General features: G+C 48.1%; 2 protein-coding genes across 3 annotated transcripts in view; one reads left to right on the forward strand and one right to left on the reverse strand.

The window, feature by feature from the left end:
* Positions 1 to 27892, reverse strand: part of cdh23 (cadherin-related 23) — a 153491-nt gene that overhangs the window by 5487 nt on the left and 120112 nt on the right. Inside the window, exons 30-56 of one of the 2 annotated variants that reach the window (XM_084020696.1) lie at positions 27563 to 27698; positions 26720 to 27108; positions 26301 to 26402; positions 25848 to 25997; positions 24756 to 24884; positions 24358 to 24486; positions 23927 to 24154; positions 9753 to 9974; positions 9546 to 9665; positions 8858 to 9038; positions 8649 to 8782; positions 7172 to 7381; positions 6445 to 6552; positions 5863 to 5965; positions 5241 to 5366; positions 4956 to 5159; positions 4424 to 4882; positions 4226 to 4342; positions 3373 to 3597; positions 2652 to 2821; positions 2319 to 2456; positions 2008 to 2127; positions 1333 to 1510; positions 1041 to 1252; positions 554 to 748; positions 364 to 477; positions 152 to 281 (exon numbers count right to left, since the gene is read on the reverse strand). In XM_084020696.1, coding sequence (XP_083876822.1) covers positions 152 to 281; positions 364 to 477; positions 554 to 748; positions 1041 to 1252; positions 1333 to 1510; positions 2008 to 2127; positions 2319 to 2456; positions 2652 to 2821; positions 3373 to 3597; positions 4226 to 4342; positions 4424 to 4882; positions 4956 to 5159; positions 5241 to 5366; positions 5863 to 5965; positions 6445 to 6552; positions 7172 to 7381; positions 8649 to 8782; positions 8858 to 9038; positions 9546 to 9665; positions 9753 to 9974; positions 23927 to 24154; positions 24358 to 24486; positions 24756 to 24884; positions 25848 to 25997; positions 26301 to 26402; positions 26720 to 27108; positions 27563 to 27698 — 4729 coding nt within the window. Of the gene's footprint in view, positions 1 to 151; positions 282 to 363; positions 478 to 553; positions 749 to 1040; positions 1253 to 1332; positions 1511 to 2007; positions 2128 to 2318; positions 2457 to 2651; positions 2822 to 3372; positions 3598 to 4225; positions 4343 to 4423; positions 4883 to 4955; positions 5160 to 5240; positions 5367 to 5862; positions 5966 to 6444; positions 6553 to 7171; positions 7382 to 8648; positions 8783 to 8857; positions 9039 to 9545; positions 9666 to 9752; positions 9975 to 23926; positions 24155 to 24357; positions 24487 to 24755; positions 24885 to 25847; positions 25998 to 26149; positions 26206 to 26300; positions 26403 to 26719; positions 27109 to 27562; positions 27699 to 27892 lie in introns of those variants that run through there. The other variant, XM_084020695.1, reaches the window with a different exon arrangement.
* vsir (V-set immunoregulatory receptor) lies at positions 12362 to 23082 on the forward strand. Its single transcript, XM_084020705.1, has 7 exons — positions 12362 to 12634; positions 17077 to 17490; positions 17676 to 17726; positions 17819 to 17929; positions 18130 to 18157; positions 18614 to 18786; positions 20387 to 23082. The coding sequence occupies exons 1-7, from the start codon at positions 12538 to 12540 to the stop codon at positions 20422 to 20424; spliced, it is 912 nt and encodes a 303-aa protein (XP_083876831.1). The 5' UTR covers positions 12362 to 12537; the 3' UTR covers positions 20425 to 23082.

The following is a 27892-nucleotide window of genomic DNA, read 5'->3' on the forward strand; positions in this document are numbered from 1 at the left end:
CCTCATTATTCCTGGGAGTAAGAGGACTTTCATGTGAGCACACAATGGAAACAGGAGGACCTCCTCCTCCTCCTCCTCCTTTGAACACTTTCACTCTTTGAATATTTATATATAGTTTTAACACGAACAGAAGAATAAAAACCCGTCTCACCGGCTATGAAGTAGTAGACGATGGCGTTGGAGCCCTCATCGGCGTCCACCGCTCTGGTGACGTTCCCCACCACCGTACCGGGACGGGAGTGCTCCGGCACGCTCAGCTTCTGGTAAGGCAAGCTGCCACGCTGAGGGACACACAGACACACACACACAGGTTAAAGCTCTTGCACAGATAACCAGGAGGGATTCCGATTGCTTCACACTCACCGGTGGTTTAAGGAAGACGGGTTCATTGTCGTCCACGTCCAGCAGCGCCACCTGCAGGGGCTGCGTGGTCTCGTACGGCACCGGCTGGCCCATGTCGCGGGCCACAATGATGAGCTGAGGAAGTCAGAGTGAGTTAGAGAGACGTCCACGCACTCAAACGCACGGCGGCGGCACACAGACGGTGACTCACGCTGTGGAGCGCCTGCTTCTCTCGGTCCAGCTTCACCGTCGTCGTGATGACGCCCGTCATGGCGTCGATGTGGAAGTTCTCCCAGTCTCGGTTTCCTGCTCCGGTCTGCAGGAAGCCGTAGCGGACCTCTCCGTTCACGCCCTCGTCGGAGTCCGTCGCGTGCACCTCGTAGACCGGCAGGCCCGGGGGCTGCTCCTACACGGGGGCAAAGGTCATCAGAATGTGCTTCTTAATAGGTTTACAGACTTAAGTCCTGCAGACGCATCGCAGCAGGAAAAAGCCCAGGTGTAGTTTGTAAAGAAGATACTGGCGTAAGTGATTTTCTGGCCACATGGGGGCAGCAGAAACGAGCTGGAAACACAACACTGATATATGATCAGCTTTTAAAGCTATGGTCTATGAGTTGGAATAAAAAAATATCCATTCAGTCTATCAGCCGTAGCATAGAAATTGACCAATGGGAGCCATTGCTCCGGAAGGCAGATACCTCTGAAATATGAATGATGGTCCCGTTGGCCGGTCTCACAAACACGGGTCTGTTGTCATTGACGTCTATGACGGTGATGATCAGGTCTGCAGTGCCCCACAGAGGGGGGCGGCCCTGGTCCGTCGCCACCACGGTCAGGTTGAAGCGTTCAGACGACTGAAGCAGGCGGCGAGAACGCACCAGGCCGGTGTTCGGGTCCAGAGAGAACGCATCTAAAGAGGAGGAGGATGATGAGGGACCACAGACGCATACCAACCATGAAGCCAACGTTCAGCATCCGGCACGTCGGTACCTGAATGGGCTCCCAGCATGCTGTAGAGCACCGCTCCGTTCTCGCCCTCGTCCAGGTCGCTGGCCCTCACCGTGATCACCGACGTCCCGCTGGGCTCGTTCTCAAACACGCTGGTTTTGAACGCTCGCTGCGTGAAGCGCGGCCGGTAATCGTTGACGTCGAGGACCGTCACCAGGACCTGAGAGGCAGCGACGGAGATTCAAACGCAGGATATTCATATATACAACAACAAACTACATCATATCTGGTACAGAAATAACAAAGATGGGTTTGAGGATATTTAAAAAGCATTGTTAATATTACATACAGTTAATCTAGCTCATCTACTATGAACACGGACAACGTTTTATTACTTTAATAATAAAAATACTTATTGTAAGTCGCTTTGGATAAAAGCCTCAACTAAATGCCCTAAATGTTAATGTCAATATAACAAAACCACTTAAGGATTCCTTAAATTAAGAGTTCACCTAAAGGATTGTTGTTTATGCACTCTGTAAAAAACAAAAAACTCAAATATCCGTAGAAGCACTGACCTTCCATAAATAAAGTATCATTGGTTATTTGCATTTCCCATCCTGATTAAGTACTTATGTTCTAACTATGTGTCATTTCCAGGCATTCATATGTGCTTCCATTATAATTCCTGGTGTGATTACGGCCAGCCATCCCTACCTGGACAGAGTTCTCTCGTCTGTTGTTGGAGCTGCCGCCGGGGTTGTCACGGGCGACGGCGGTCAGCGTGTAGTGGTCCTTTGTCTCTCTGTCCAGAGGAGAGAGGATGTAGATCTCCCCCTGACACGAGAGGAGAGGGTCGATGAGGAAGGAAGTGCAGGCCGACTGGATCAATCAAGACATTTCACTTATTCCAGAAAACGGAGGTCAAATATGTAGAGTCTTTATCTTTAGCACACTTTGTTTAAACTTCCATTTCCAGGCAGGATGGCGAGGCGAGGCGGGCGTCGGTGTGTGTCGGTTTAACTCACAGTGGAGGGTTTGATGGCGAACTTGCCTTCCCCGTCTACCAGGCTGTACTCGACCACGGCGAAGAGGCCCGAGTCGGCGTCCGTGGCGCTGACGCGGACGATGACGGTGCCCAGGTTCACGTTCTCGAACACGGGCTCCTGCAAACACAGGGAGGTGTGAACGTGTGAATACCACACAAACAACTGGCTTCGGCTGTGGTTTGTTCCGTCTGCAGATAAACTGCTGGCAGTTGCATTCGTCCCGACACAGCATCGTTATCAGTCACACCTGTGGCTTTCCCTGCAACGACGAGACTTTTGATATGCATCTCAAGTTAGTGTTAATGCTCGGACCTGATAGGAGGGCTGGAGGAAGACGGGGTTGTTGTCGTTCACGTCCACGATGCGCAGGAAGACGGGCAGCTCAGCGATCCTGGGGGGGCTGCCGTGGTCCTTGGCCCGGATGGTGAAATTCAGCCACTGCACCTGCTCGAAATCCACCGTCTGGTTGGCGACGATCTTACCTGGGACGGTAGAAACACACGGCGGTGGTTAGTGAGGACTCATCTGGTATACTAATACTGATGGCAGAGTAATATTCTAAATGTACATGTCAACAGCAAGGAATGAGTGAATATGAAACTTCAGACATGTCAAAGTGACCCGCCACCGTGTTTAACAAAGAAAAATCAACATTAAACATTCGACAAAGTGAAATTTGGCCTTCATTCATATTTCCATGTATGCTGCTTGTCTTCGGGACCCCGACAGAAATAATAATAAATGACCTAATAAAATAGAAATGCATTCAAAATGACTTTTTACACATTTCTGCTACTTTCTCAGGCTATAGAAACGCTATACAAATATTTCTTACCACCTATACAGTAAAAAATTATAAAAAAAAGTAGCTAGTGGAGGCTCCTGAATAAGTGTGAAGAGGGAAAACACATTTGGTGTTAAAAATGTAAATAAGCTGCTTTATTTTGGGGGTTTAGTGAAGGTGGACGGAGGACACGGTGTATACAGAGTATGAGGTCATTGTGAGGGTTAAACGGAGTTTCTGGGGTCCTACCCGTGGAGGGGTCCTCCAGCCTGACGTAGCCCCCGCGGGGCAGGTGCAGCAGCTGGTAGATGACCTGGCCGTTGGGACCTTTGTCCGGGTCCACGGCCGACACAGACAGCAGCGTGGTGCCCGGCTGAGCTCCTTCTAGGATCTTCTCTGTGAAGTTGGAGACTCCGAAGGGCCGGAAGCGAGGGGCGTTGTCGTTCACGTCCAACACGTTGATGGTCAGCCTCGCTGTGGAGGACGACGGAGTGAGGAGGGCGTGAAGATAACTACTAAGACTGTGTCTGAAATCACTCCCTACTCCCATACAGTGCACTAGATAGGGAGTTCACCTTTTGTAGGGGTGTCTGAATGTGTAGAGAGCATTACTATTCCCTAAACAGTGCACCCAAAGTTTCCCACAATGCATCGTGAAAAGTAGTGTACAGCCGAATGTCACTAGCTGAGCAAATTTTACCATCATGCATTGCGTTGAAGGACAAATCGCGAAGGGACGAGAGGAGAGAGAGCAGGAAAAAATGGCAAAACTATGAATCGTATATTAATAAATGTCCACCTGGACCCAATTGGGATCGTTGAAAATAAATCCAGCAGTGAGGACGATATAGTGATCGTCTAGTGATTGAAAAAAGGCTGTTTTTTTAAGAAATGAGACGGTCACGGAATCTCCTTCCTGCTGCTTTTCGTTTTGTAAATTTTTGCAACGAATATGTATTAAAAAATGAATTATCCTGGTCATTTCTGTGTGTGTGAGACTTGAGAGTCCACTATATAGTTCCCTCCATAGAACTCCCCTATATAGGGAGGAGGGAGAAGGGAATGCTTTGGGACACAGCCTCATCGTCAGGACGTGACGTACCGTTGGGAACACTTCCTGACTTGTCGATGACCTCGCTGGCGTTGTCGTGGACGGACACGATGATCTCAAACGTAGCGACCGTCTCTCTGTTGATGGGGTTGCGTATAAATACGGCACCTGAAGATTAACAAAACAAAATGAAGCTGGATGGAGAGATGCTGGATGGATAAATGAAATCATTGATAGTCCGTCTGTCACCGGTGTGTAAATCGATGCCGAAGGACTCCTGCAGGCCGTCCACTGCTTTGTTCCCATCATCCTTTGCCTCCACCGAGATGATGTAGTACTCCAGCCGCGGATGCAGGTCGGGGTCGTCGGCGGTCAGCGTGGCGACCACCACGCCCGGCGGCGTGGACTCGTTGACGTTGATCATGGTGACGGGCTCCACGAAGCGGGGCCTCGAGTCGTTCACGTCGTCCAGGATGACCGTGAGCGTGGCCGTGCCCGACATGGGAGGGGTGCCACGGTCCGTCGCCATGACGACCAGGCGGTAGGACCCGCGCTCCTCTCTGTCCAGGGTGGTGTTGCCCACCAGGACGGCGCCGGAGAGCGGGTCGACCACGAAGCGGTCCTGGGCGCCGCTCTCCAGCCGGTAGGTCAGCCAGCCGTTGGAGCCGGAGTCGGCGTCGGTGGCGGACAGCTGCGTCACCACCACGCCTGCAGGGGAGACACACGGGCGTTACATTCCTCACCCATGCGGGGTCACGACCCAGGTCACAGGCCTACGCACCAGTGGGGCTGTTCTCAGGGAGGCGGACGCTGAAACTGGACGGGCTGAAGACGGGCGGGTTGTCGTTCTGGTCCAGGATGGTGACGCTGAGAGGCACGCTGCTGTTCAGACCGCCGACGTCCTCCCCGACCAGGAACAGCTCCACGCGAGGCTCCTGGAAGGCCTCGCGGTCCAGCGTGGCCCCCGGACGCACACGTATGACACCTGAAGGGAGAGGCAGACGCCTTAGCGACTACAGGTTTATAGTGTTTTCCCCGTCTACTCGCCGAGGAGGCATGGCGTTACCAGAGCTGGCGTCCACGGTGAACAGGTCCACTCTGGCTCCCAGCAGGCGGTACTTCACCACAGCGTTGTGTCCGATGTCTTTGTCCTCGGCCAGGACCGGCCCGTTCAACACGGTGACGGTACTGCCTACAGGACAGGAAGGGGCGGGGGGGAGAGAGGGAATTATTAGTATGTTAGTGATAAAGTGTTGCTTAGACGTTAGTGTATGATTGTACAGTTGTACTGTAACACACAGAAGGTGATCATTGCAGTAGTCGGTGGTGGGATGTTACTACATGGTACTACATGGTACTACATGGTACTACATGGTACTACATGGTACTACATATTATCTGCTTTGCCTCCATTAGAAGACATGGAGCAGGAGGAGGTGTTTAGAGGTCACAGGGCGTTCTGGTGGTCCGTCAGTAAAAGTACTCCTCACACTGTGATACAGCGGGACCAACGCCGTAGCGTCGACCTTTCACCTCCAACGTTCAGAGTGAAAAACAGAGAAAAGAGAGCTGCACGTAAACAGGAAGTCGGGGAGACGGCGTTACAGACAGCGCTGTGGCTCGATGCCACAGGCTGCAGAGACGACTCCAGAGAGAGAGAGAGCGAGAGAGGCCCGCGTGAGTGCTACCTGCTGCAGAGTTCTCCGTGATCTCGGCCCTGTAGCTGCTCCTGGTGAACGCCGGCCTGTTGTCGTTCTCGTCCAGCACGCTGATCACCAGGAGGTCCGAGTCCTGGGGGCCCGGAGAGGGAGGAGTATGTGATATAGATACATGAGGAGAAGAGGCATTGCTCAGAAGCACGTGGGGGTTATGGAGAGGTCAGGTTGTGCACATCTTCAGGCTGCTTTAACATCACTGCTGGTTGTTTTTTCACACTCCGTTTGAACACTTTCTCACCTCTGCCACAGAGGCAGCGTTCAAAGCAGCTCACGTTGTTTTTTACTGCCGTTCGGGCGGCTCTCGTGTTCTGAAGTGATTTAGTGTTCAACAGATTCTCATTAAAGAACGATACAAAGACACGTCGGCCCATAAAGACAGGAACTAGCCGTTCAGGAGGAAAGGTGTCCGATAACACGACTTCACAGAGTCAGCAGTAAACCCTACACCAGTATTACATGAGTGGTATTATAGAAGTACACAGGATCACCTGTTATGATTTGTGGTCGTTTCAGTCGTTTCTAGTGAAACATGCACGGGGGGGCGGGGCTTACCCTGCGAGCGATGCGCGGGTTCTCGGGGTTGTCTTTGACCGTGATGGTGAGTCGGTACTCGGCCACTCGCTCTCGGTCCAGCGGCCTGTTCACCTGCACCACACCTGTCTGACGGACAGAGAGGGAGATACATGAACCAGGTGTTACCTACAATACTTTCACCATGGAGGAAGTATCAGTATTAGTACTTATCACACTATAGTACACAATGTAGTATTCCTGGACTAATCCATTCATGCTGGAAGTTCAAATATGTGTATGCTGCCAACATACACACACACACACACACACACACACACACACACACACACACAAAGACAGTAGAAAGACAATAACATATGAATGAATACATGAAATAAATTAAAAATAAGAAATTAAAAAGTTAAAAAAGGCAACATCACATAAAAGCAAGTCTATAAAAGTGTGTTTTAAGAAGTGATTTAAAAGAAGTCACTGATTTAGCTGCTCCTCACTTTGGACCCGCCCACTTTTATCGTGTATTTATTAAATTATGAAAAGGAAATATAATTCTCATGATCAACAAATAAATAAATATGAAACATCTGAAAACTAGATGAAGAATCAGACAAATCTGAGGAGTTGAAAGCTTTCCAACACTGGAAATCAACGGTAACGCCACCTGTAGCCACGCCCACACCACTTGTAGCCACGCCCAACAGTGATGTCACCGCCCCCCGAGTACACCTGCACTTTCCCGCCCCCTCACCGTGTCGTTGACGTAGAAGGCCCCGTCCCGGTTGCCGGCGGTGATGTTGTAGGTGAGCAGCGCGTTGCGTTCGCTGTCGGCGTCGCGTGCTCGGACTCTGGCCACGGAGGTGTGAACGGCGGCGCCTTCGCTCACGCTGGTGTTGTGGGGAAGGTTCAGGAGGACCGGGTCGTTGTCGTTGATGTCTCGGACGCGGACCCCCACCACCACCTGAAGACAAAGATGCAACCTCTAACTCACGCCTGTTCACTCACGGTTAAATTATCTACAAATTATGGGGGGAAAAAAATATGTATATGTGTGTATGTGTGTGTGTGTGTGTGTGTGTGTGTATGTGTGTGTGTGTGTGTGTGTGTATGTGTGTGTGTGTGTGTACGTGTGTTTGTGTGTGTGTGTGCGTGTGTGTGTTTGTGTGTGTGTGTGTGTGTGTGTATGAAGGTAAATCGATGTCAAAACACTTAGAAAGACGCGCAGCAGCGTGTGTGTGAACGCATGGTTATTTGTTATGCGTGCGTGCGTGCGTTGTCGTGCGCAGGTTGTATGTCACGCGTAACAAGAAGCTGCGTACATATGAAGCAGCGTGCGCACGTCTGTCTGTCACTGTTTGACAAATGTTGTTACGCGTTCACACGCACGTGCGGTCGCAGATTCTGATGCTGCGCGGCCGGAATTGATCTGCTGTGCGCACCTACTCCGCGTAACTTGAACGCGTAATGTAGTTGGCCTGTTCATTTCAGTCAACCAGGGGAGGCAACTACATTACGCGTTCAAGTTACGCGGAGTAGGTGCGCACAGCAGATCAATTCCGGCCGCGCAGCATCAGAATCTGCGACCGCACGTGCGTGTGAACGCGTAACAACATTTGTCAAACAGTGACAGACAGACGTGCGCACGCTGCTTCATATGTACGCAGCTTCTTCTTACGCGTGACAGAGTCTGCGCACGTCGTTTCCGCGTACATGTGAGCGCCTGACAAAAATGTTCAATTATCTTCATGCGAGCGTTAATGCGTGCGTTCGCTAAAAAACGCATGAATGTTACGCGTAGTTACTCCGCGTAATGTGATCACAGGCGTGCAGCAGCCATCACGCGTGAACGTGCGCGTGAACGCGTGACCATTATAAGTCAATGAGGAAACTACATTACACGTCAGGCGCTGTGTGCTGCACAGGCGTCAAAGCACGCGGGTGTGACGCGCTCAGTTGATAGTTGCGCAAGTAATATGAAACGATTCTGACGCCATAGTGTGCGTGTGTGTGTGTGAGCGTGTGTGTGTGTATGTGTGTGTGTGTGTATATGTGTGTTTGTGTGTGTGTGTGTGTGTGTGTGTGTGCGTGTGTGAGCGTGTGTGAGCGTGTGTGTGTGTGTGTATGTGTGTTTGTGTGTGTGTGTGTACGTGTGTGTGTGTGTGTGTATGTGTGTTTGTGTGTGTGTATGTGTGTGTGTTTGTGTGTGTGTGTGTGTGTGAAAGGCCCACCGAGCTGTTGCGTGACGGGCTGCCCAGGTCCCGCGCTGTGACCGTGATGTTGTAGAAGGCCGTGATCTCGCGGTCCAGCTCCACGTCCTTCCTCACCCGAAGCTCGCCCTCTACTGGAGAAACCATGAACTCATCTGGGAGAGAGAGACACACAGTGAGGATTTAACAGTCTCTCTCTCTCTCTCTGGACGGAACGATCCGGTACTCACTGTGGGGATCTCCTCCCGTGATGCTGTACTCCACTTTGCCGTTGAGACCAGAGTCTTCATCGCTGGCTCTGAGAGTCCAGACCCGGGGTCCCGGCTGGCCCTCGGTCACCTCGAAGGGTCCCTCGTAGGGTCGGGGGAACACAGGGGTCACGTCGTTCACGTCGAGGACGTTGACCAGCACCTGAGGGAGGGAGGGGGAGCTTTAACATCTGGTTTACACTGAATAACAGCTGGAACACGTGACTCCTCCACATCCCAATACATTTCATGCTCAAACATTCTTGACATCCGGAAGCAAATCTATTTCCACAAATACTGTAATATGTTTTTAAATCCAAATGATTCTGATTTCTCCTGCAAACTGTTTGTGTTCAGATTAAATTAAATGTATGAGGGTTAACTTAGTTTATTAAATAGTCAGAAAAAGAAAAGAATGATCATTAAACGTTTCCAAAGTTGATGTCTTTGAATCACTTATCTTGTCCAAAGGGCAAAATTATTTACTTTTGTTTATTATATAATTATAGAAAAAAGGACAAAAACCGAAAATCTGAAATCAGTATCTTTTGCTTCATTTAAAACTGAAAGGTCAACTTCTAGTTTAAAACTGACTGATTGATTAATTCAGCTGTAAAATGTTGAGTTTTAACGAACGGCATTAAAGCTCGCGTCTCTTTTACAAACTGACTGTTGTGCTGGACGTCAAGCGAAGAGCTGGATTCGGACACTGGTCCGTCGCCGTGACAACCAGCGCGTAATGTCCGTTGCTGACCTCGTAGTCCAGCTCCTTTACGGCTGTGATCCTCCCCTAAACACACACACACACACACACCAGATTAATTCATAATAATAATAATGTGAATAATACTAATGTCTAACAGTCATCACGTCCTACCGTGATGCTGTTGATGTGAAAGGTCTGGATCAGGTTGCCGTGGGCGACGGCGTATCGCAGGGTGCCGTTCAGCCCCTCATCAGGGTCGATGGCTGTTACCGTGGCGATGGTGGCACCGACCGTGTCCGGGCCCTCGCTCAACACCGTGACGTACTCCTCCTCGGGGAACTCGGGCGCGTTGTCGTTCTCGTCCACGATGTGGACGTTGATGGTGGTCGAGGTCTGCAAGACCAAACGGAGGGCACAACTTTGACTTATTGTTGTTGTCAGACATGAAGGGTTTGTTCAGGGTCTTGGTTTTCGTGTTTGGAGAGGCCTCGGAAACCTTCACACTCTGGGAGTCTTGCTGAGACCTTGATGAGATGGAGACCTTGTAGAGGTCTGGACTAAGATACACATCATCTGGTCTCCTTCCTGTGAGATACACTGCATGAGGCTGCTCAATCTTCTGACTTCCTGCTTCTCTGATCAGATTTGTGCTGTTATAAACATTCATTTATTATCTTATCTAAAGGGAACACATTTTCTTCATCTCTTTACAGCATACAGAGTCTAAATGTGATCTTGTAGTCCATTCATTTAATCATTAGAACATCGGTAGATCTTCACATGAGATCAAAAGGCCAAACCTACAAAACCCACAACAGCAAGATGGTAATTACCAGTTTGTTATTTTGCAACGATCACAACACAATAGTATTGTCAATCATCAGTCATTTGAGTAAAGGCCAGCCGTTCGCTCTGCAGCCACTCCTCCACCTTTATACAGCGTTCACTAGAGGAAACCAGGTATTCCCGTCTTCACACGTGACTTCAGGGTTCGTTAACTCGGGAAGGAGGACCAATATGGCGGGACAGGAGGGAGAGAATCTAAAATGTCATCTTCTCAGTCCGAAGAAAAAAGCTAAACCTGGATTTAAGTGAAGTGGAAGAAGGACGGCAACAACAGCTTCATCAAACACTGAAAGATTCAGATACATTAGCAAAAGTATCACTGTGTGGGATAAAGGTTGAGCCAGTTCCTGCTCCACCAGTCTGACCTCCTGCTTCCCTCCCAGTCCTCCTCCCAGTGCCACTACAAAGATGGACCAACTGACGGGCACCCTCGGGCTGTGGCGGTTAAAGAGGCCGTTGGAGTTTCACAATACTGTGATTTCTGCATGAGCTGCATGCGTGTTGTTGTTGTTGTGTGTGAGTGTGTGTGTGTGTGTGTGTGTGTGTGAGTGTGTGTGAGTGAGAGAGACTAAACCACACATACAGGTTACCCAACCATCACAGAAACTGTATTTATATCAAATATGATACCATCCAAGCCAAACGGTAAAATCCACTGATTTCTCACGAGGATCTGTTTACTAGTTTAGTACTAGTAAACAGTTTAGTACTAGTAAACAGTTTAGTACTAGTACTACTAGGAGTTCTACTCTGCCTGTGAAATTTGGTATTTTAGACATAAAAACAACACGGCTGAGAGAAGTTCGACAGCACGTTATGTAAGACGGATTTACAGACGTGCTCATAAATAAACACGCTTTTTAAACATCGATGCCCAGAGCAGCCATCTTTCATTTTGAGGTTGATTTTGTTTTTTTGGAATTTTTGCAACCAGTGAAGGAAGTGACCATATTTGAGCATAAATTAATGCTTAAAGTTATCTTCCATAATTTGAGGTCAACTTTACAGCTAAGTCAACTTAGTAGCTAACTAGCATTGGTAGCGTGGTAGCGACCTGTCAATCAGCAGGTAAGCCCCGCCCCCTAAAGCATCCCCTGCTTTCTGGTCTGGTGGACTCTAAATGGACCATAATGTACTAAATGAACATCATGCTGGATTGAAGAAGACTTGAAACTAGAGATTGAGACCATAAACTCATGTTAACAATGTTTACTGAGATAATACATCATGAGAGAAGTAGGACCATTTTCTCATAGACTTCTATACAACCAGAGGAGTCGCCCCCTGGTGGCCAGCAGAGAAAAGTAGGACCATTTTCTCATAGACTTCTATACAACCAGAGAGGAGTCGCCACCTGGTGGCCAGCAGAGAGAAGTAGGACCATTTTCTCATAGACTTCTATACAACCAGAGAGGAGTCGCCCCCTGGTGGCCAGCAGAGAGAAGTAGGACCATTTTCTCATAGACTTCTATACAACCAGAGAGGAGTCGCCCCCTGGTGGCCAGCAGAGAGAATGTCAGTGAAAGTCACTTCAACCTTGGCTTCACTTCCCAGAACTGGAGTTATTTTTGCTGCCCGGGTTTCGACTTCCAAGTTGATATTTCCAGCTTCCCAGTTCAAATCGAAGCGTAAACAAAAGACATTGTCGAGATGCATTGTGGGAAATGTAGGATCCAACGTAAATGTAATGCTAAAAATCTCTCTCTGCTTCTATATGGAAGCAGAACAGTAAAGTGCTGGAGGAGCCCTTTAATCCCCTTTTTGGTGTGTTTCTAACATATTATATTTCATAAAAGTGTGTGTGTGTGTGTGTGTGTTGGAGTTGATTGATACTGCTTTACTCCCGGGGGTGGGGCAGAGAGGGGGGGCTGACAGCGGGGGGAGGAGCCTGTCGTCTCCGTGTATCACGTTGCTTTCCGCTGCACAGAGTAACGTACTGACGCTCAAGTCAACCAGCTGTGTGATTCCTGATTCCTAGTCAAGCAGCTTCACTGGACTCCGTTAACCCGACACACACGCGTATTGGTTTTTAAAGGAGAGGTAGTTGTTGAGAGGAGTCGATCAGTTGTTGGTGTTGTTGGTGTTTTTGTTGCTCAGCCTCCGGAGGAGCATGGAGAGGAGAGGATTAACCTGCCGGACCCGGACGGCGCTGTGGGGGAAGAGGACCCTGCTCTGGTTCTGCTCCGTTTGCCTTTACATCGCTGAAGGTGAGTTGAGCAAAAAGAAAAGCTGTCCGGAGTCGTCGAGCCGGATCCGCCCGGCGTGCGGCGACTTGTTGACTTCTATCCGAGACAAACTGAGTCAAGTCAGTGATGGGGAACGTTCATGACACAGGGGGAACCAGAAAAGTTCATCCTGAACATTAAAGTCAACTAAAGTATCAATATTCCTTCTTCTTGTTTATCATTTTTGCGCACACGTGCGTTATTTCATAACCGTAAACATTTGGGATCATTTCAGTGTTCGGTTTGTTTCTGCTGCTGTTGTTTTGAGGCGGAACATCTGGCGTGAAGCCGGTTTGAAAGCCGCACCCAATGGGACGTAGTTTTATGATGACAGCCGCAAAGTGGACACGGTTTTAGACTCGCGACCAAAAACGGCCAAAAAACACGCGCGTAAAACTTTCCCCAAAGCTGCGCGCGCTCCTGTTGTTTACCTCCTGACTACTGCTCGACCATTTTTAAATGTTATCAAATGTAAGGATGTTGTTTTTAAGGACTGTGCACGTGACGGAGAAGCAGCTGTTGCCTCAGGCGCGCGCACGCTGCTTCACTTCAAACGAGGTTATCAGCTTTCCTTTAGGATTTGGTCTGTTTGGATAAGCTCACGGGATAAGTCCGTCAAACCACCGGGGATGTTTACTGAACTGACCCTCCCAAAAACACCGACAGGCTGGAATCATTCTCATGTGTCCCAGAAGAGCTCCAATAGAAGCAGCCCTGGAGCCCAACGTTCTGGGCTCCAGGGCTGCAGGGTTCTCCTCCCGCCGGCCCGGGATGTCTTCTTTGTTTGGAGGTTTCCTTCCTTCTGACCTCCATGATGAAAACAGCTGTTTGTGCCAGTAATGGGTTTCTCCTCCACCAAACATGAGATAAACAGAGCGCCAATCAGTGCCTCACTCCTTTCCCCTCCAGTCCAGATAAGCGTCCAGACGAGGACAATGGCACAGTCAAATCTGGATCAGGATGTGACTGCTCTCACTCTGGACTACTTTCTCCTGCTGCTGCTGTGCATTGATCCCCGTCCTGAATGATGTGGGGTGTGTGTGTGTGTGTGTGTGTGGGGGATGATGAGTCATACGATAACGGAGGAAGGGGAGCTCCCCTTGTTATTCTGTGATTTTTCATCTCTGAGAAACATTTTCTGCTGAGAGCGTAAGAGTCGGGTGTTTGATGTGCAGCGAGAGTGACGGGTGGAGAAAGAAAATCCCCAAACGCCGGTGACCTTCACATTTGTGGTGAGGATGCATCTACTGAACGGCCCAAGGACACGGCCGGTGGAGCCTTGACTCTTCAGTCACAGCAACATGTTGGTCGGGGGAAGATCTCAACTACAACAACAGCGGAGCAATATAATCTCAGTATGGAAAGCATGAAACGGAACCAGAGAGAGGAAACAGGCACCTATAGGTGACTAATAAATGAAGAAAGCACGTTCAGAGTTACAAAAAGCCCTTTTATTATTTCAGCTGCATCGTTGCTCCACAATGTTGTAATCATTGTGCAACCATTTAGTTACGTGGCTGAACGCATGAAGTACGTGGAAGAGGAAGAGGAAGGCCCAGGCTGTTTGCCCAACATTTAAATAGCACTTCCATGTAGAAATTCACACAAATTTGACTACCAAAGTTAAAAAAAAAAAAGACATGATTGTCATCGAATGTCGTGGATGTCTGAGTGAGCACGGTGACCTGCGTCACTGACCCCGAACAGCTTCCCCTTAGGCCTCGGTGGAACCTGACACGGCACTTTATAACACTTCCTGTTGCTGAAAACATGCTTATTACATCTGGTTGTTATGACAGAAGCTTCAGCTGAAACTCACTCTCTCTCTCTGTGTGTGTGTGTGTGTGTGTGTGTGTGTGTGTGTGTGTGTGTGTGTGTGTGTGTGTGTGTGTGGAGGGGCTAACCTGGGATTCTCCTGCTGGTTTCATTAACACCCTGTAATGGGCTGGATAACAATTAGCATCACAGTAGGTGTGAAAGAGGGTGGAGTTTGAGGTGTGTGTGTGTGTGTGTGTGCTCTTGTACAAACAGGTAGATCTACGTTACCAGTAGGGCACGTTCAGCGTCGTGTTAAAGAAGAAAAGTAGTTCCTAACGGTTAACCTTGGGGCTGACGTAAGCAGATGCGAGGATCATGTTTAATTAAGTCACACAGGCGTTGCTGCGTGTCTGAATGCATGAAAGCTGTCAGAGGCAACATGCCCTTAACAGGTGGCATTCAGCCTTTAAAACAAAGGCGGGCTTGTTTCTGGGGCCCCGAGGGGCGATGGGGATCCTGAGAACGGAGACCACAGGAGGAAACTCCGATGCATAATGGATGTGAGAGCAGCAGGCGGGGCAAGGCTCGCTGTCAGGCTTTACCTGCTTGCAGCCACATCAAGATAGCGTCGAGATAGTGCTGACACTGCAGTAACCTCACCCAACTGGAGACCAGATTGTGCTAAAAATACACATATTCATTTCAAATGATTTAAGGGAGGTCTAGTGTTGTCAGGAAAGGTTAATGGGGCAGAATGTAAGACTTATTAAACACATTTTAAAACCAAAAAACCTGCTGACATCCGTCTCCACGAGTGTGAATGGGGCTAGTGAAACCAGAGTTGTCATAAAGAGTAGAGAGGGAGGGAGGAGGGTGTGAAACGGGAGAGGAGAAGGGCTTCCCCTCCTATTGTCCCACCATGCAGGCCGGAACAGCCGTGGGGGGCAACAGTTTCACTTTAATCACCCTCCCTCATCTTCCTATTGCTTTTCCTGCCACACAATGGCTGCAGCAGAGTTCACTCACACACACAGGAACATGGCCGCTACCTACCGCAGTACACAGGATGCACCCACACACACACACACACACACACTCTCTCACACACACACACACACACACACACACACACACACACACACACACACACACACACACACACACACACACACACACACACACACACACACACACACACACACACAGCTGATGGCATGGCAGCTGTATTTCCTACCCGGCAGAGTGCAAACCAATTCAATTTAACCTGCATTGACATTCAGACCAAAACAATCGGACGTGTTTATGTTGCATGTCGCCGCCCTTTCAACGCTGTGGTGAATCACACAGAGCTGCTGCAGATCTGTGATGTTACAGTGTGTGTGTGTGTGTGTGTGTGTGTGTGTGTGTGTGTGACACACCTGCAGTGACATCATTAGTGATGGGGGTGTGAGTCAAGGGTGCAGCAGCAGCAGCTGTAGGCCTTCAACTCCACTTTAAGCAGGCAGCAGTCAGACAGGAAGGAAGTCCACTCCTCAAATTCTGGAACTCATCATTGACCCTCCAAACATTGACATTTTTACTGCAACCATGCTCAGAATCTGGATCTCTGGCTGCAGTCCACCCCCACACATACTTCTGCTCTTCTCCGCAGCGCTGAGCATTCCTGGATGCTAAACCACAATCTGTTACAGAGCAGATCGGTTGAAGTCTTCCATGCTGGATAAACGGGAGCCATGACATGATGTTGCTGCTCGGTGTATATTAGGATGGTTTGTTGTGTTATTGGAGTGAACTATTCATTCAGTGAAGACATTAAAGAGTGTTCTACTGAGGTAAGAAGTCAGAGCAGGATGTGGTTGATGGTCAGAGACTTATGTGACATGTAGAGATTCCTGGATGTGAGTGTAAACCTGTATGTAAACCTGTATGTAAACCTGTATGTAAACCTGTATGTAAACCTGTATGTAAACCTGTATGTGGGGAATCTTTCTCAGGTTTCTTGAGAATGAAATGCTTTCTAATGATACCACGCAGCAATAATCACATTTCTACAATTCCTCCAGTTTGATGTCACATGACATGAGCTCCTGTATGTATTGGCTGACATGTCTTGAGAAAACAGGCAATTTAACTCCCACAGGAGGTTGGTGTATTCAGCTTTCAGCCTGCAGACTATGTGCTATCTTTAACCACAGCAGGAATATAACAGAACAGGAAACAAAACCGTGCTGACCCAAAATGCAAAAAACAACCCAGGACGCATATAGTGTGCAGGAACAGACCATGGGAAAGGGCCCGACTCGGGCATCACCCATGTGGAGATTGGTAGTTGCTATGACTTGTGGTCATTCTGTGTTATGAGAGGCGTTACCAGGCAGGAAGTGCAGCTACCAACTATTTATTTATATATATATATATATATACAACAGAAACGTGTTTTACAGCAACATTTGATTATCTTATGATACTTTTAAGGAAAACTTTAATCTTCTGTGTCCAAACAAATTAAATAAAGGAACATTATGATGTACTTGCATTAGCATAAATGTATCTTTATTGTGATTGAAATATTGATTTTGGCTTTTGTTAATTGCAGTTTCTGAAAAACTGTCTGCCAGCTCCGTAAACATGTGACTTACCTACGTTCTTGCATCCTGTCTCTCCAGGTAAAGGCGACGTGTCCCACGCCCACTCCACCCTGGGGGTCTCGGCCCCCCACCTCTTCTACACCTGTCCCGAGGGCGCCACCGTCAAACTGCTGTGCAGCCAGCGTGGTGCCGCCTTGCACCCCGCCGACGTCTTGAAGCGCAGCTGGCTCTTCACGCCGCACAGCGACCAGCGCTGCACGGGCCACGCGGGCCCGCGCCACACCGTCGTCGGCCGTTCCCACGTCAACCACACTTTGCCGGCCGGCTTGGACTTCGGATCTGCGGAGCACAGCTTCTGGGTGGTTCTGCAGAACGTGACCCACGCCGACCAGGGCCGCTACTGCTGCATGGTCCTGGACTTCCAGCTGGAGCACAAACACGGCGCCCTCGTGCAGAGGCCGCACAGCCACGTCATCCTCCAGGTCACACCACGTAAGGACGCCACACGCAGGGCTGGCAGTGTGTGTTCAGCCTGTAGAGCATGCCTACTATTCCTTTAGCCCCGCCTCCCAGACACAGCAGCAGGGAAATTACTCTGGATTACTGCTTATTATGACCTTAAGGCCCTAATGATTCAAATCATTTGCTGAAAGCATGTCTTTGTTTTTTCTTTCCAGGGAGAAACGGGTCTCAGGATTGCACCATCTGGGATCCTGCACCAACTGGAGGTGTGTCACCTCATTCAAGCCCTCACAGCCCACGTATGACGGCCAGTCATTCCATGGTATTAACCTTCCAGTCTCTCTTCTGCTTCCTCCAGGCTCCGTGCCAGTGGCTTTGGCCATATCAGCCTGCATCCTGGCTCTGCTTTCTCTGCCTCTTATTCTGGTTCTCGTGTACAAACAGAGGCAGAACGGCCATTCGAGCAGACGTAAGTAACACACACACACGTCTAGCTGTGGGTCAAATATAAATGTTCTCCGCTGTGTTTTTGTCTGATACGTATTTCCTGTCCACGAGGAGGATTAACTGTATTTCACACTGTAGGAAGCCCATTCACACTGGATCTGTAGTGTTCCGCTCCGTTTCAATTCACTCACAATGGCCCATTTCCCGTTTCCTCTCTCCCAGGTGCACAAGAGCTGGTGAGGATGGACAGGTACGTTTTCCCACAGTCTGTCAAGGCAGCTGCTTTCATGGGCCCGGCTCCAAAACACAGCTGCTCTTAGCAATAATAACACCGTGTACGTGGATACTCCACTGTGCGGCGGCCACAGCATTTTCCAGCACAAGAGGTCGATTCAGCCAAACGACCTAATTAGGCCACAAAAAACATGTCACAACTCTTCAGAAATCCCCGATTACTTTTGTTTTTAAGGATGAAATACTGATGTTATGTCCCACTTTTTTACCGCTATTACTTCACAGCACAACAGGGAGATTTAATGTATTCATTTGTATGTACACAACTCATCTAAAACCAACTCAGTGAAGTGTTGTAAGTGCATGAATATGAAAGCCACACATCTTGAGCAACAAGTGAGTGTTGGGACAGTTTGTTGGCTCATATCGGCGATCTTTTTAACTCATGCTTCCCTTTCTTGTGTGTTTGCAGCGAGGCTCAAGGCCACGAGAACCCTGTGTTTCTTGGGGGATCACCGCCGACTAAGACCCGCACCGTGTCTCAGATCATGACCCGGCAAACCTCGGACACCGGACGCCACCTGTTGTCTGAGCCAGGAACCCCCTTTTCTCCTATTCACGGGGACGTATTCTTCCCAATAGAAGGTAAACACACACTGAACTATACAGCCTGCCAATACAGCAGCAACTCATACCAATAGTTACACAATATTCACACCCAGACAGATAAATGAACACACAACGTGGCCACTAAATCACTCAGTGCAGTGACCATCTAACCCCGTTCTCTATTTGGTTCAGCTGCTTCAAACCTCACACAGAAAGCAGAGCATGACTTATCTCACTTCTCTGATTAGGAGGTGTGAGCATTAGCTTTACATTCTCATTTGAGACTCAAAACAACGTACAAAGTACTTGAGTAGTTGAAACCGTGTTTCACAAGGACAGATCTCTGGAAATACCCATTTCAAAATGTACAGAACAGTATGGTAAAATACTCTGATGCAATCACAGAGCAACCAAGGCTTTGCGTGCGGCTGCTGAAACATCCTGCGTGCGGTAAAAGTGTTGGCGGAAAAGATGCGCACACTCTTGTGCAAAAAGTGCACGCTCACACTGAAAAACACAAAAAACCAGCTGTGCCGAGGGCTGAAGTGACAGGTTTGATTCCCTCCCCCGCACGCCTGAAACCGACTCCCTTGTGCTGTCACCCGCTGAATTCTCCTCTCGCCTCCCTCGCAAGTCGTTCTCCACCCATCAGCACTCTCGTTTAACACTAATGGCCCCTTCAGCCGTTCTCTCCGGCTCAACGTGAAATAATACCGACACATTAGTTACGGTGCTGGGGTTCAATCCTGAGTGTTTTTCTACCGAGTCCCGGGGCACCTGTGCAGACATTCCAGGCATACTGAGGTAGATTGCCCGTTTCCTGGCAGCGCCGTCAGGACTGAACTGGACGTACCGAGAATACAACGTTGTTCCCGTGACCTTGAACGGCTACGACGAGTCTCAGACACACTTCATCTATACTGTGGGAAACCTGACAAGTGTACATATTAGGTAAAACTGGGACACACACACACACACGAGTGAGTTCTACAAATAGAATCCTGGTAATGAGTAATGTCAGGAGTGGGAAAACCTCTGCTTACGCTAAGTGACAGATGGAATATGCCTGGCTGCCTCTCAGATGACGGCTCTGTTCCTCCTCTCCAGAGTGCCACAAATATTGATGAAACCATCAAAAAGCTGAGCCAAAAAATCCCCTGATATATATTTCGACATTTGTTACAGTGGCTTTCCCTGTCCGAGCTCATTTCCTTCAGCGGTCTACAAACAGTTATGCAGAGAACACATCCTGGTTTCATGTCTGAGGTTTCGTGTTATGGATGAAAGCCACACTCCGGCTTCCTCGTTCGTCTTTGTTCGCCCGCTGACCTGAAGCCGAGCGGAATTTTACTAGCAGCAGTTCCCTCTTCAACATGTCGCAACTCACACTCCGAGCCTCTTTGTTCTGCTTTTCAATTTGTTTCCAGCAAAACATCTTATTCTGAGAAACCCATCAGTCTCTCTGCGTGCTTCGACTATTCTAGGGGGGACTATATTTGGAAAATAAGATATTCCATCATTTTGGGCAGGAAGTGCAATTTTGAAGCTGTTAATATTTAGTGTCAGCAAACAGACATGAAATGTGTGCAGGATCATGTTCTGTGCTGTCAGTGACCAGAACTGCTCTCTCTTCCAGACACCATCCTGGAGTCTCCAGACTTCATGCAGGTTTAAAAGGAGGGCTGGAACCTCGTTCATCGCTCTAACTGCTGACCTGGAAACAGTCCTGCAACTCTCTTCCTCTTCTTTCTGCCTCCAGAGTGATGTTGCCCTTATCAGCTGTCTCACAATAACCTCTGCTGGGATTGTCGTCTGTACATTGTCTGGACCGCAGGAGGGAACGGACTGTGTTTTTTTATTTTTTTATTCAAAAACTATTTCCACCTGTAACAACAGCTGGAGGCCAGAAGTGAACTTTTGCTTTTGTGCACTTGTGTTGTGTTCTTCTTGAGAAGAGTCCGGAGGGTTGAGGGCGAGGGTGGTGCCGTGTGCAGGGGTGGCATGGTGACGACAAAACAAGTTTGTAGCTTTCACACCAAACCTGTTTGGTTCACTTCATATGAACAATGCTTTTACTTGTTTGGTTCATTTAAGGTTAGTGTGCACGCTGTTATTCCAACCAAAGAACTGCACTCACGGCAAATATAGCCTTAAGTGCCTTAAACTTGCATTCTCTCTGCTGGCCACCAGGGGGCGACTCCTCTCTGGTTGTATAGAAGTCTATGAGAAAATGGTCCTACTTCTCTCTGCTGGCCACCAGGGGGCGACTCCTCTCTGGTTGTATAGAAGTCTATGAGAAAATGGTCCTACTTCTCTCTGCTGGCCACCAGGGGGCGACTCCTCTCTGGTTGTATAGAAGTCTATGAGAAAATGGTCCTACTTCTCTCTGCTGGCCACCAGGGGGCGACTCCTCTCTGGTTGTATAGAGATCTATGAGAAAATTGTCCTACTTCTCTCTGCTGGCCACCAGGGGGCGACTCCTCTCTGGTTGTATAGAAGTCTATGAGAAAATGGTCCTACTTCTCTCTGCTGGCCACCAGGGGGCGACTCCTCTCTGGTTGTATAGAAGTCTATGAGAAAATGGTCCTACTTCTCTCTGCTGGCCACCAGGGGGCGACTCCTCTCTGGTTGTATAGAAGTCTATGAGAAAATGGTCCTACTTCTCTCTGCTGGCCACCAGGGGGCGACTCCTCTCTGGTTGTATAAAAGTATATGGTCTCAATCTCTAGTCAATCCAGCATGATGTTCATTTAGTACATTATGGTCCATTTAGAGTCCACCAGACCAGAAAGCAGGGGATGCTTAAGGGGGCGGGGCTTACCTGCTGATTGACAGGTCCATTTAGAGTCCAACAGAAGACCAAACAGGGTATGCTTTTGGGGCGGGGCTACTTTGTGATTGACAGGTTGCTCCAATGCAATTAGCTACTTAGGTAACTTGAACCTTGAATTATGGAAGCTAACTTTGTTAGAAGCTTTACACCAGAATCCAGATGGATCCAGATCCAGCTGCTCGGGGTGCCCATCTGCCACTTCAGTTCGACAGATCCACCCGTCGCTCCTCCGCAGCCCAAATATGGTAACTTCCATTCACTGGTTGCAAACATTCCAAGATGGCGAGGGCCAAAATGTCGATCTTAAGGCTTCAAAATCGGAGTCCACGTCACGGTGACTACCTCCACTTCTTCTATACGGTCTACGATGATCCGCGGGATTATGTCAAATTAAAAAAACGTTTTAATCATCCATGTGCTGATTGTTTGAATAGACAATCATGCAGAGAGGTTGAAATCCTCTCACATTAAGTTGTTATGGCATTACACTGTTCCTCTGTCATTTCCACGTGTCCTCAGCTTGGTTTTCTCTTCCTCCTTTGCTACCTCAGTTACTGTCAGCTCTGCTGCTCTACATACTCTCTCCTTCCTTCCTGTACACTCAAACGCAGCACTTCAGTGGCCTTAAATAGAAAACCGTTACTTATTCCTTGTCATAGTCGTTCATGAATGTCATCATGCTCATGTAAAGTTCATTTACAATAAATTGTTTATTGATTTTTTTCTTGAATGTATCCAAAGAGATTGTTCGTAAAAAAAAACCCAGCATCATAAAACTGCAGACTGTTTAATCAGCTTCATCTCAACACTGTTTTTAAGATGTCTTATCCTTTTTATTCTGTTACCATGTTTCTTGATGTATCTGATAGGAAGTGTATATTAGTGTTTTATTGTGTGTGCAATGTGATGTTAATAAGTAAATACTATTCGGCACATGTGTGGAGGAATGGCATTGACATATTAACCAAAAACATATCAAGGTAGAGGGAGAGAAAAGGAGAAGCAGTCTTATTATAAATAATTATTAATTAGCGTGTGTGCCGTTGCGAGAAACCACTGCTGGATTATCTTTTCATATCGAGGTCAAATGTGCACAGGAGGCGCTCAGCAGATCTCCAAAACGATGTGTAGCTGGTATATAGGACAGGGTTTGCAAGAAGTAGTCAAACTGGGGTTTCCAAGTGTGTGTGTGTGTGTGTGTGTGTGTGTGTGTGTGTGTGTGTGTGTGTGTGTGTGTGTGTGTGTGTGTGTGTGTGTGATCAAATCTCGAGTTACAGTTTCAAGAATAACTCTGCGGTCTGGTTTTAAAAATGTGTGTGTGTGCATACTTGCATGCAATCCTGCATCTGTATGCAAACGTGTGTTTTATACTGTAAAAAGTCTGGATTTGATGTAGACGTAGAGCGGTGCTGCAAGAAAGAAGCACGCTTGTTCTGTATATTGCATTTAAATTGTGCCGATTGTAGCTTGTATAATAAAAGTGGAGCTCTTAAACCTTACGGCCGTGTGTGTGTATGTGTCTCTGAAATCCATGACTGGCGGCTCTCGGAGACGATCGCCACACAAGGACGTGGTGCGCTGGCTGCCCGGGGAGCCATTACATTTGGAACAAGGTTGTTCCACTTGTGTGCCTGTGAGACGGTGCGGAGGGAGGCCGGCATCGGGCAGAGAAAATGATAAAACAATCTTAGTATCTGGTTTTATGAGAGGAGACGGGGATGAGATGAGAGGAGGGGTGCCTGTTGCTGCCATTTCTTCTCTCCGCTGCTCTTTATATCTTGTATTAACCTGAGCTGTATTATATATATAATATATAAATATATATATAGGCTTGCAGGACTGAAGTCGAGCAACGTTTAAAGTGTAAGTGCACGCACATGACACATACAGTACATGACTTCTCCGTGAACACATGAAGAGGCTTTAAAAAGCCTTTTAAATGGTGCAGACAACAGGAACAACACGCATCTTCCTCTTTTTGGAAATACGACTTGTGGCTTTCCTGTTTACAGACGAAGGTGTTTCCTGTGCTTCACAGCTTATCACCTCACAGAGAAGATCAACCAACACTGTAGTAGCTGGTTTGTGCCCTAGCTGGGCTTCAGGCAGGTAGACAGAAGGAAGTAGGCAGACGAATCTCCAGAAAAAGCACATCTTCAACATGTGACTGTTTGTTGAAACCCCCAAATCACCAGATCAGGTTTGAACCAGTGTTTAAAGCGTTGACATAATAATGTCACTTGATTTAACAACAAATCTCAAGTTTTGAGTATTTGACTTTAGACTCGAAACACATTGAGACGGATATTTATTTCAGTGATCTGGTGTGTTGAGTCATCTTACCGACAGAGGCGGCGTGCCGTCGTCCTCCACGGTGACGGTGAGTCGATACTCCTGCTGGCGCTCTCGGTCGGGAGGGGCGGGCCGCGTCACCATCTCGCCGGTGACCCGGTCCATGCGGAAGGTCAGGTCCTGGTTCCCGGCGGTGATGTAGTAGAACAGCATGGCGTTGGGGCCGATGTCTTGGTCGGTAGCGACCACACGGAGGACCGACGTACCTCCACCCACATTCTACAAATGCAAGAAGCCTCGTTATTATAGTGCAAACTAAACGATCCCAGATTGCTCAGCTCCTGTTCAAGAACTAGATACGAACTTTGGGGCCCTTTATTTATGTATTTATTTTGTTTATTTTCTTTCCAAATTGATTCAAGTTAACTGTTTTTAGTTTTGTTGTCTGTACTGTCTTATGTGGATGAAACCCTGGTCCCCACCTCACTAATGCTGACGTTGTAGCCCCTCTGGCTTTCGATGACGGGCGCATTGTCGTTGACGTCCAGGATGTTGATGGTGAGGGAGTGGTCCGTGTGTCGGGGAGGTGAGCCGTTGTCGACGGCACGCACCTGGAACAACAAGCACAGGCACTGAGGAGTCGTGGTTCCTTTCTAGAACATCTCGTGCTGCGAGGTTCTCTCTTTGAAGTGAAAATATTAACATGACTACGATCGTGTTAGCCGGAAAACAGTGGTCACACCATATTTTTTGAGGAAACGTGTGACGTGGATTGAGGGTATTCTAAAGCTGAGGTGAGATGTTCCGTCAGGGTTGTGGTGTAAGTGTCAAAGGTGCAAAGATGGCCTCATAGATATATAAAGATCATAACTAATCTGACCTTCAGCAGGTAGCGGTCTACTGACTCTCTGTCCAGAGCAGCATTGACAAAAACCTCCCCGTAGGTGTGGTTCAGCGTCTTGATCTTGAACACATCCTCCATGTTGCCGGCCACCAGAGAGAAATTCACCTGCGAGAGAGGAGATTAAAAATATCAAGTAGTTTAATGAGTGTATTTGGCTGTAAGGATAGCAGATAACAGAAGAGCAAATGGGCAAGAAATACCACAATATATAAGAAAGACAGAAAAAATACAATGTTGAGGGTTATGGCTGTGGCGTATAATGTCGGTAGTAGGGGTGAGTTTTGGCAAGAACCTCACAATACGATACGTATCACGATACTTTGGTCACAATACGATACGTATCACGATACTTTGGTCACGATACGATATGTATCACGATACTTTGGTCACAATACGATACATATCACGATACTTTGGCCACAATACGATACGTATCACGATACTTTGGTCACGATAAGTATCACGATACTTTGGTCACGATACGCTACGTATCACGATACTTTGGTCACAATATGTATCACAATACTTTGGTCACAATACGATACGAATCACGATACTTTGGTCACTATACATATCACGATATTGCGATATAAATAAAGATGAAAATACAAGTACCTCTATATGTACATCAGATGATATTGATCAGAGGACAAATTGAGTCAAATCTATTTAATTCAAAACAGCCTGTCCATTTTATTAATCCCCATAAAATTCAATGGAATAAATATTGAAAATAAAATGAAAAAGGATAAAGTACTGCAGTCACAACGCGTCTAAACAGGAATCTTTTTTTTTTTTTTTAAATCAATCAACTTGTGGTGCTTGGAGCTGTGTGAGAGAACACAGAGTCAAATGAAAGGTAGGAAACACCCTTATTGCTGATTCTCATCCTGGTAAAGATGCAACACAAACTGCTTCACGTTTCCCGTCAAACACAAGCTGACGTGTTGTAAAAGAAGCTCTTTTGTAATTCATTTATTACAGCAACACTCTGACAACGTCCTGTGATAACGATCGCTGGAATGTTTTATTGCGACACACGAGAGTCGGCTCGTTCTAGATTCTCACCAGCCCGTTCAATCCAGCGTCTTTGTCCCTCGCCAGCACCACCGCCACTCTCTTCCCCATGGGCGTGTTCTCCGGGATGTCCACCGACGTATCCGACGTGATGTCCACCTCGGGACTGTTGTCGTTCATGTCCAGAATGGTGATTGAAACCTGTCGAGCAGTGAGAGCAAAAATATCAGAAATAATCAAAGAAATACTTACCTCGGCGATTCATCAAATAACCAAAACCTACACAAGACAAGATGCTGCAGATTAAAACATTTACTAATGCCTCTAACGTCTTAAAAAAACACAAGTCTTACCTTCTGCACTTCCAATGAGAGATGCAATGAATAAAAGAGGAATGCCGTTAAGTTTTCTATAACAGAGTAGACAACACATGCTGTGATGAATCAGAATGCTGTACATGACAGAGAAGGGAGATCGAATGATGAAGCTCAGGATGAAGCGTACCACAGTGGAGTCTTTTTTCGGCCCTCCGTCATCGGCTACGACTGTCAAGGTGTACATGTCGCCCTTCTCCCGGTCCAGCTGGCCCGTTACCGTGATACGACCCTGAAACATCACATCAGCATGGATAAGATTCCATGCAAGGTAGACGTCTTCTAATGTCAGCAAGGACAAATGAAAACACTAACAAGCATCATAAAAAATACAAAAATACCCCATTTCTCATTTATCACAGGAATCAAATGGCTTCAAAGCAAAGGTGCTCTTTGATCAGCTTACAGTCATGCAGCAACAAGCTTAAATCACAGGGGAGAGGTGTCACTGGATCAGGCTGCGGTTAATGGATGCAGCCTATCTGACAGAAGGCGGGCGGGATCTTTCAAGTGTGTTACGTCATGCCTGTCGGTGACCTTTCCACTCACCGTGACACTGTCTATCTTGAAGAGGGCCAGAGCCGCCGGCGACGTGTCGGGGTCGAAGCGGTACGTCAGCTGGTTCAAGTTGTCGGCCGACTGGGCCTGCACCTGGACCACCTCGGTCCCTGTGGCCACGTTCTCACGGAGCGACGCCTCGTAGCCGGCTGAGAAGAAGGCCACGGCCTCGTCCAGCTCGTTGAGCAGCGTGACGTACACCGTGCAGAAGCCTCGGTGGAAGGGCGGGGCTTGGTCGGTGGCCGACACGTTCATCATGTAGGTGGTCTTGGTCTCGTAGTCCAGGTAGTCCACGGTGGTCACCAGGCCGGTGCTCACGTCCACCTCGAACTTGCGGTCCGAGCCGGAAACAAGGGCGTAAGCGACGGCGCCGCCATCACCTGAGCGGGAAAGAAGCGGTTGGCATGGCGATGCTTTCAATAACATAATACATGGCACACCTACATTGTTACACTGTTACAGTTTCAGCAGCTTCCTCTATTCTGTGTTGTGGTTATTTCTGCTCTCATGTTTTGGAAAATGTATGTCACAGCAGCAAATGCATCAGAAGGAGCCTAAGAGACACCGAAACACAGGAAGTGGATAGAGGAAATCTGTACCGTGGAGCAGGAAGTCTAAATGCCAGTTACAGTAAATGCCATTTTCTATTTTTTACGGGTGCTCGTGTGATGTCACAACGTTGTGGTTAAGAGGTTTGATATTTGCCTTTGGAGTGGCACCGACTAGTGTCAGGGTGAGTGACCTGCAAACAAGCCGGTCTGTGGCCGTGGCTGCAGAGCGGAGGCAGGAAGCCTCTGTTTGCTGATGCAGCCTGATATCTGAGACCGGACTCACCGGTGTCGGGGTCTGTGGCTCGCACCACGATCACGGAGGTCCCGATGCCGGCGGTCTCCCGAAGGCCCAGACGGTTGTATTGCTGCTGGGTGAACACCGGCACCTCGTCGTTGGCATCGTCCACGTACACGATCACCTGCAGGGGAAGACGACACGTCAACTATCCACCTTCAGCAATACTTTTACTCTGCTTGGCTGTTTTATCTATCAGACTACATTCTTAAATATCACATATCCAAGTCCCACTGAAGTCTACATTTCTGGATAAAATATGACAAGGCAAGAAAAAGCTAGTCACAATTTCCTAAATGTATAAAACTTTGCAATAGA

This window comes from Eutrigla gurnardus, assembly GCF_963514095.1.
Source record: "Eutrigla gurnardus genome assembly, chromosome: 11".
Classification (NCBI taxonomy): domain Eukaryota; kingdom Metazoa; phylum Chordata; class Actinopteri; order Perciformes; family Triglidae; genus Eutrigla; species Eutrigla gurnardus.

Excerpts from the sequence above, each read along its gene's own strand:
- vsir (XM_084020705.1), top strand. The coding sequence starts at position 12,538 with ATGGAGAGGAGAGGATTAACCTGCCGGACCCGGACGGCGCTGTGGGGG. Across the intron at positions 12,635-17,076 it reads TTGCCTTTACATCGCTGAAG|GTAAAGGCGACGTGTCCCAC; the intron begins GTGAGTTGAGCA and ends CTGTCTCTCCAG. Across the intron at positions 17,930-18,129 it reads GAACGGCCATTCGAGCAGAC|GTGCACAAGAGCTGGTGAGG; the intron begins GTAAGTAACACA and ends CCTCTCTCCCAG.